Source organism: Salmo salar, chromosome 28 (assembly GCF_965601325.2).
Source record: "Salmo salar chromosome 28, fSalSal1, whole genome shotgun sequence".
Taxonomy (NCBI): Eukaryota; Metazoa; Chordata; class Actinopteri; order Salmoniformes; family Salmonidae; genus Salmo; species Salmo salar.
Genome location: NC_138318.1, coordinates 17,481,978 through 17,490,879, shown reverse-complemented (window position 1 = coordinate 17,490,879; position 8,902 = coordinate 17,481,978). Strand labels below are relative to the sequence as shown.

At 40.6% G+C, this 8,902-nt stretch overlaps 1 protein-coding gene across 1 annotated transcript; it reads left to right on the top strand.

Annotated features, from left to right (window-relative positions):
* The first annotated feature begins 1,463 nt into the window (after positions 1 to 1,463).
* aqp8a.1 (aquaporin 8a, tandem duplicate 1) lies at positions 1,464 to 8,853 on the top strand. The gene is made up of 5 exons (XM_014179683.3): positions 1,464 to 1,790; positions 2,002 to 2,128; positions 4,573 to 4,787; positions 7,760 to 7,894; positions 8,111 to 8,853. The coding sequence occupies exons 1-5, from the start codon at positions 1,513 to 1,515 to the stop codon at positions 8,151 to 8,153; spliced, it is 798 nt and encodes a 265-aa protein (XP_014035158.3). The 5' UTR covers positions 1,464 to 1,512; the 3' UTR covers positions 8,154 to 8,853.
* Positions 8,854 to 8,902: the final 49 nt, after the last annotated feature.

Genomic DNA, 8,902 nt, shown 5'->3' with positions numbered 1-8,902 from the left:
TGTGTGCCTACAGAACGTAACGGTCGTATTTTCTTTGTTCATTACTTTTTATCGTGTTCTGAGTAAATAAATCACAAGATGAACATATTCCACGCTGCACCTTGGTCGACTCCTTTTGACGAACGTTACAGCAGTATTACTTTAGTGCCTTGTTGCAAAAAGGATACATGTTTTGGAATATTTTTATTCTGTACAGCTGTCCTTCTTTTCACTCTGTCAATTAAGTTAGTAATGTGGAGTAACTACAATGTTGTTGATCCTTCCTCACAGCCATTAAACTCTGTAACTGTTTTAAAGTCACCATTGAACTCATGGTGAAATCCCTGAGCAGTTTCCTTCCTCTCCAGTAACTGAGTTAGTAAGGACGCCTGTATCTTTGTAGTGACTGGGTGTATTGATACGCCATCCAAAGTGTAATTAATAACTTCACCATGCTTAAAGGGATACTCAATCTCTGCTTTTTTTTTTAAACCCATAACAAAGGGTTGAATAGCTTTTGACTCAAGACATTTCAGCTTTTCATTTTAAATTAATTTGTAAACATGTTAAACAAATTCCACTTTGACATTATGGGGTATTGTGTGTAGCCCAGTGACAAAAAAATCTTAATTGAATGCATTTTAAATTCAGGCTGTAACACAACAAGATATGGATAAAGTCAAGGGGTGTGAATACTTTCTGAAGGCACTGTAGATAGTGCTGCTGAGAACATATTAAATGGCCTTGAATACTTACAACATAACTTTTGCTTATTAAGCTCTATTAGGCCTATTTAAAGTTATTAAAGCTAGAGTCCTTAATTGAAATAATGACAAAGAGGATTCCCTGCCTCTGTTTTGGTAAAAAGCTAAGGGATGGGCCTGAAGAACCACTCATAGACAGAGCTATGGATGCAAGGACTGACCATCCATTATATCAACATTTTAGTTTTAACCATGTTTTGAGGCTATATAGTGTATGTTAAGATTTACTTTGTTTACAAACATTGGAGTAAAACAGGCTTGTATGTTGGGTTCTGATGGGGTACTTCAGTTGGACTAAGCTCATGAGCTTTTGTAAGTTATAGTCTTCAAAAATCGATGGGTACATATTATTAATTTATACGTCCAAAATAGATGTAGCAACAACAGATTGCCCCTTTAAGTAGGCAAGTAGGACAATTCAACACACTTTATACTGTTCTTTAGCAGCTATGCCTACATACTAGGCTAATTATGAACAAGATTTATTACCGCGGTGTTACCCTGATAAGCTAATCCTCGTCTTTCCATCATCAATGCTTCATCCACTACAATAACCACTAACACTACGGCTATTACTATACCCAGAAATGGGGATGTGTGCCAAAACACACATATGAATACTCCCATACATACCCTGAGACCACCCCAGTATGACAGCCCTGCCTCTCCTGTCTGCACTTTTATCAGGGCATGTATCATGCTCTGGCTGACCACTTAACAGAGCAGGTGTAAGTGACACACAGAGAGCAGCAGGAGTCAGCTGAGCAACATGTCCGTGAAAGAGTCAAAGACAGAGCTCTTCACCGTGGCTGGGACTGACACGGTGGAGTCAGGGCCAGGATCAGAGGTTTTCAACTCCAGAAAGATAGTTACCACCTTTGAGAGATATATCCAACCGTGCTTGGCTGAGGTGGTGGGATGCGCCCTTTTCATCTTCGTGGGATGCGGGTCTGTTATTGAGAATGCCGGCGTTGTGGGGAGCATCCAGCCTGCTCTGGCTCATGGGCTGGCGCTGGTGATTGTTATTGCTGTGCTGGGAGAGATCAGGTGAGGACGTGCTGACACCTGTTAACATCTCCCTCCTCTAAGGTCAGAAAGTATTAGGATGTTTTTATGAATGATTTCAACTTTGGCCTAAAATAGAATTTTGTTCACGTGACTTGAGATTTACAGCTGTAACACGTATATGATTGTCTTTTATCAATGTTTTACATTATTGCAATGTGATTTTACACCTCCTTATTCTTTCTGAATACAGTGGTGGCCACTTCAACCCAGCTGTGTCTGTGAGTGTGTGCATCAGTGGAGGACTGGACGTAATCCTACTGGGGCCATATATACTCTCCCAGATGGTGGGGGGAATGATTGGGGCTGGCTTGGCAAAGGTAAGGGGGCTTTCACATCAAGTTTTTTTCTTTCTTCTCTGGAGCGATTAACCCCTAAATTTGGTTAGATTGGACAGGTTCTATGTGGAAAATACATTGATTTTGAAAAAAGTAATCAAGGTAAACTGTTGATTTCAGGATTCACGTCTCCATCAAAACCAAAAATCTAAGTTAAAGAATAGGAATAAATCAAATCAAAACTTTATTTAAAGTGCAATGAAATTTTGATTTGATTTTGTTCTGTCCTCTGGATTTTTGGTTGCGGTGGAGACATGAATCCATCATATCAGTTATTCATTTGTAGACAAACTGGAATTAAAGCCAGACTGAGTCAGTGGCACAGAAGGAACTATCCAAGCAATAGATACATCTCCTTATAATGTTGATATTTGGTTGTGTTGTCAACCACAGTTCAATATTGATCTCGTGTGGCTCAGTTGGTAGAGCATGTTGTTTGCAACGCCAGGGTTGTGGGTTCAATTCCCACGGGGGACCAGTACCGAAAAAAAAAATGTATGAGATGTATGCATTCACTACTGTAAGTTGCTCTGGATAAGAGTGTCTACTAAAATGTAAATATTACCTTTGTAATACAGTACAGTGCTTTCAGAAAGTACTCACACTTCTAGAGAAAACTGAGGATGGATTAACAACATTGTAATTACTCCACAATGCTAATCTAAATGACAGAGTGAAAAGAAGAAAGCCTGTACACGATAAAAATATTCCAAAACAAGCATCATTTTTGCAATCAGGCACAAAAATAAAACTGCAAAAAAATGTGTCAAAGAAATATATCCTGAATACAAAGCTTTATATTTGGGGCAAATTCAACACAACACATCACTGAGTCCAACTCTTCATATTTTCAAGCATGGTGTTGGCTGCATCCTGTTATGTGTGTGCTTGTCATTGGCAAGGACTAGGGTGTTTTTTTTTAGGATAAAACGGAATAGAGCTAAGCACAGGGGGGGAAATCTGGTTCAGTCTGGTTTCCAAGAGACACTGGGAGACAAATGCCCCTTTCAGCCAGGCAATAACCTAAAACACAAGGCCAAATCTACACTGGAGTTGCTGACCAAGACATTGAATGTTCCTGAGATATTTCTGTATTTAATTTTTGATACATTTGAAAAAAATCTATTTAATCAATTTTTAATTCAGGCTGTAACACAGCTTTTAGATGGTTGAATGCATAGTGCTAACTAACTTGTGGGTGTCTTTTTGAGTGGGTGAATATAGGTTGGAATCTCATTGATCAACGACTCTGTCACAGGCGTCGAAAGGATTAGACCAAGGCGCAGCGTGGATAGTGTTCATTCTTAATTTATTATATGAGAACACTTAAACAAAATAACCAAACGACCAACAGTTCCGTCAGGTACAGCAACTAAACGGGAAAATAAACACCCACAAAACCCAAAGAAAAACAGGCTGCCTAAGTATGGCTTCCAATCAGAGACAACGAAAGACACCTGCCTCTGATTGGAAACCATACTCGGCCACACATGGAAAATGAAACATAGAAACAGAAAACTAGAACAAATTCCCCTAGAAACAAACCAACCCCAAAACACACAAAACAACCCCCCCGCCACACCCTGACCATTCTACTAAGGCAAAATGACCCTTCTCACTGATCAGGACGTGACAGACTCAACCAAATATTACCCAATTATCCACATTAAAATGATGTGGTGTGCCGAGTTGGAATGCACTGTGGTTCGCATAAAAGTATAGTCTCGGTCCCGATTCCATTGGTACATTGGTGCAGTTTGCTGCAAGTGAAAATGCAGTCCGGACCAAACACAGGAAAAGAACCAGAGGCGTGCAGTAAGCTATTGGTTGTTTGACTGTAAGCATGCATGGAATATCATAACTTCCCACTTGGACACACTGGTTGACTCAAAGTTGTTTCCACATCATTTGGCTGAAATTACTTTGAACCAACGTGGAATAGACGTTGAATTGACGTCTGTGCCCAGTGGGTTGATACACTGGCCAAAAGTATGTGGACACCCCTTCAAATTAGTGGATTTGGCTATTTCAGCCACACCCGTTGCTGACAAGGGTATAAAATCAAATAAAGAAATGACTTGCATCACACATAGTTTTGTAAAGCCTACTCATTTTAGTTTGTTCGACATTTGGCAATGTGAAACCAACTGGACCAAATGACCAAAACACAATGTAGCAAATAATCAAACTCTGATTCGAACGATAGCAAACAAACTTGTTTGAGAAACAGTCTCCATATGTTATTTTCTTGGAATAAAACATGTGAATGATGTACATTCAGCTTGGATATTAAAATAGACCTAATCATTTTTCAAAAGCATTCGGATCTATGAAGAAACAAAAGACTTTCAGATTGTGTTTAATAAAAGGAAATATAACCCAATGTAATCCCAATCTAATCGTACAGATGTTGTGATATTCCTCAGGCAGTATCCTCCATCATCAGCTATGCCAGTGCAGCAGGGGGAGTGTTCAACGTGGTTAAAACCAGCGGAGCTATCGGCAGTGCCACCGTAGCAGAGATAGTCATGACCCTCTTCCTGTCCCTGGTGGTCTGTATGGGGGCTGTCAACGGCAGGACCCGTACCCCACTGGCCCCACTCTGCATCGGGCTCACTGTGACTGCTAACATACTGGCTGGGTAAGGGCTGAGGAAAATCTATGGAGACCCATGAATGTCAATAGATACAGATGGTTTGGAAACACTTGAGGCCTACGTAATGCATTGTCATGATAGATGGTTTAGATTTAGATTTAACAGGATCACCGTTAGCTGACGCCAATGGTGACAGCTAGTCTTACTGGGGTCTGACATATAACGAAAAAGACATTACAGACAAAAGACTTTACAATTTGCATACATTTAAAAGCATTAACATGTAGCGTGTGTGTGTGCATCTATCAGTTCCACATACATGTCAGTACATTCACACAACTAGTAGGTCACATGGAGGAGAGGTGTTGCTTTATTTGTTTTATGAAACCAGGTTTGCTGTCCACTAGCGCTATATATGATGGAAGGGAGTTCCATGCACTCATGGCTCTGTATAATACTGTGCGTTTCCTTGAATTATTTCTGGACCTGGGGACTGTGAAAAGACCCCTGGTGGCATGTCTGGTGGGGTACGTGTGTGTGTCAGTGCTGCTCTGTTTTTGGCCAGCTGCAGCTTAACTAGGTCTTTCTTTGCATCACTTGAACATATGACTGGACAATAATCAAGATAAGATAAAACTAGAGCCTATTACGGACAGACCTCTCCCCATCTTTACAACCATTGAATCTACAGTATATGTTTTGACAATGACAGTTTACAATCTAAGGTAACAGCAAGTAATTTAGTCTCCTAAACTTGTTCAACAGCCACACCATTCATTACCAGATTCAGCTACGGTTAAGAACTTAAGGAATGATTTGTAACAAATACAATGCTCTTAGAGATTTCAGAGATGTTGAGGACCAGTTTATTACCGGCCACATTCCAAAACAGACTGCAACTCTTTGTTAAGGGTTTCAGTGACTTCATTAGCTTTGGTTGCTGATGCGTATATGGTTGAATTATCAGCATACATGGACACATGCTTTATTCAATGTCAGTGGCAGGTCATTGGTTAAAATAGAAAAGAGTAGAGGGCCTAGAGCACTGCCCAGCAGTACACCTGTCACGGCTGTTGAAAGGAGCAGACCAAAGCGCAGCGTGTTGATAGTTCCACATTTTATTTACTCTGTGAAACTCATGCAATACATAAAAATAACTGAATAGACCAAAAAAAAAGAATGTGACGCAGAGGAGAACAAACACTACTCACAACCATAATAACACACAAAAACCCAGGAAGAAAAACCCCTACTTAAATATGATCTCCAATTAGAGACAACGAGGACCAGCTGCCTCCAATTGGAGATCAACCCAAAAAACAACAACATAGAAATAGAAAAACTAGAACTTAAACATAGAAATACAAAACACCCCCTGTCACGCTCTGACCTACTCTACCATAGAAAATAACCTCTTACTATGGTCAGGACGTGACAACGCCACAAATTACATTTTTAGTCATTTAGCAGACGCTCTTATCCAGAGCGACTTACAGTAGTGAATGCATACATTTCATACATTTTTTTCTCCGTACTGGTCCCCCGTGGGAATCAAACCCACAACCCTGGCGTTGCAAACACCATGCTCTACCAACTGAGCCACACGGTACATGTTTGACATTAGAGAAGCTTCCATTAAATAAAACCCTTTGAGTTCTATTAGCTAGATAGCTCTGAATCCACGATATGGCAGATTTGAAAAAGCCACAGCACACACGTTTTCTCAACAACAGGTTATGGTCAATAATATCAAAGGCTGCACTGAAAGCTAACAGTACAGCTTCCACAATCTTCTTATTATCAATTTATTTCAACCAATCATCAGTCATTTGTGTCAGTGCAGTACATGTTGAGTGCCCTTCTCTATAAGCATGCTGAAATTCTGTTGTTAAATAGTTTACAGAGAAATAGTATCTGTATTTGGTCAAACACCTTTTTTTCCCAACTGTTTGCTAAGAGCTGATAGCAAGCTGATAGATATGCTGTTAGAACCAGTAAAGGCCGGTTTACCACTATTGGGTAGCGGAATGACTTTGGCTTCACTCCAGACCTGAGGACAAAGAATTTCCTCTAGGTTCAGATTAAATATATGACAGATAGGAGAGTGTAAGGCTCTGGGTGTAGTGGGTGCGAAGTCATGCGCAGGAAGCAAAGAGTACAGGGTAGTGCTTTATTGCACAAACGGCGAACATAAGCCACCCCACTAAGACACAGGGCGCACACAAAATAAATGCCCCAAACACTGGGGACTGAAACAGCCGGAGAAAACCCACGACCGAAACACCTGACACGAGCGTGCACAGATGCAACACACAAACAATCCCACACACAGAGCAGGCGGTCCTACTGGCTAAAATAACCCGACTATTCAGCCTAACCCAAAACAGGTGCAACCAATAAACAGAAAGGCGAAAAAAGGAATAAGTGGCAGCTAGTAGGCCGGTGACGACGACCGCCGAGCACCACCCGATCAGGAAGGGGAGCCACCTTCGGTAGGAGTCGTGACAGAGAGGCTATAGAGTCAGCTACCATCCTCAGTAGCTTTCCATCTGTTGGCAATGCCAGGAGGTTTGTCATTATTAATCGACAACAATAATTTTTCCTCCTCTCCCACACTAACTTTACAGAATTCTAACCTGCAATGCTTTTCTTTCATTATTTGTTTTTTGATACATGAGTGCGATGGCTCACTGTTCGTTGTTGGCATTTCCTGCCTAAGTTTGCCCACTTTGACAATGAAGTAACCATTCAAATAATTTGCAACATCAAATGGTTTTGTGATGGTGTTTTGAAATGACAAGTGTTCGCAGCAGAACAGTTTCAATACTATTTCTGCTGTGCTATTTGTTGTTATCGACGACAACAAGAAATGTCACAGCAGAAACAAAGACGGCATTGACACTGACATCGCTGCCTGCCTGATAATGATTAATTATATTAATACATGAATTGATCTGATGCAATGCATTGTTCTATCAATATAGTAACCAGATGTGTTTGTCCCATTGGTCTTTCAGAGGGTCAGTATCTGGAGGGTGTATGAACCCAGCGCGGGCGTTTGGCCCTGCAGTGGTAGCTAACTACTGGGAGTACCACTGGATCTACTGGGTGGGACCGATGGCAGGGGCCCTTATCACTGGCAGCTTGGTCAGGTAGGATACAGCACGCCCAGCTTTCATTACCCATTTATAGATTGTATTACCCTTAGGCCTTTGATTATTGTCTAAAATAGGCACTAAAATGGCACTGCATTTCCATACGGTTTCAGCATGTTATAGTCATACTGTATACAGTCACTAGGAGAATATTTCTTCATCACATTGTAATTCATGTATTGTTTACTATTTCATTCCGATTTTTGTACACAGGTTGTTGTTGGGAGACCAGAAAACTCGTCTTGTTCTGAAGTAAATTTGCCGCCTCGGAGCAATGGGAGCCTTTTTGACAGCGTCTTTGCCATGCTGTTTTTTCAAAAACAATGTCATTGTCTTCCCAAGTATTGTATTGCCCTCTATAGCTAGCAGAACCTTTGCAGTTCACATCTTGTCATACACATCATATTGTATTGAACTGTAGTGAACTATAAAACAAAAACTGTTTGCATAAATACATTACATTCAAACCTATGATCACTTCTGGCCATTCAGTCCATCAATCATTGTTGATATGTTTGGTTCAAAGTTCTTAAATGGAAAACATTAATAGTTTATGACTATTTTATTACATGATAGGTGGTGTAATAACTTCCAAAACTCAACAGAGGCATTGAACTCACTGACCAAATTTGGTCAAACCACACTTCAACTTGCATGCATATATATATCATTTATTGACAATAAATGCATCCCTGTCTATGACAGTGTCTCAAATGTAAAATATGTCAATATAGAAAGTATTGTGAGTAGGTGACCTTGTCAATGTCCTCCCATTTAACTTTCAGATTGTGACATAGTGACCTTTATCGAGACACTTCTAACCTCTGGTAGCCTCAGCCAACTTAGCAACTGAAGTTTACCCTTATCGATTTGCAAGGCATGAATATGACGTTGCCTCCCCCTCATGCTGTCTTGTAAAGCTGTTGGGCACACTTCAGGCTAAGAAGTCCTTTGTTGAACTGGTATGAACAGCCTCTGTCAGAATGGGGTCAAGGAGCAGATTAA

Coding starts and splice junctions, on each gene's coding strand:
- aqp8a.1 (XM_014179683.3), top strand. CDS start 1,513: ATGTCCGTGAAAGAGTCAAAGACAGAGCTCTTCACCGTGGCTGGGACT. Junction 1,791..2,001: donor GCTGTGCTGGGAGAGATCAG/GTGAGGACGTGC, acceptor TTCTGAATACAG/TGGTGGCCACTTCAACCCAG. Junction 2,129..4,572: donor TTGGGGCTGGCTTGGCAAAG/GTAAGGGGGCTT, acceptor GATATTCCTCAG/GCAGTATCCTCCATCATCAG.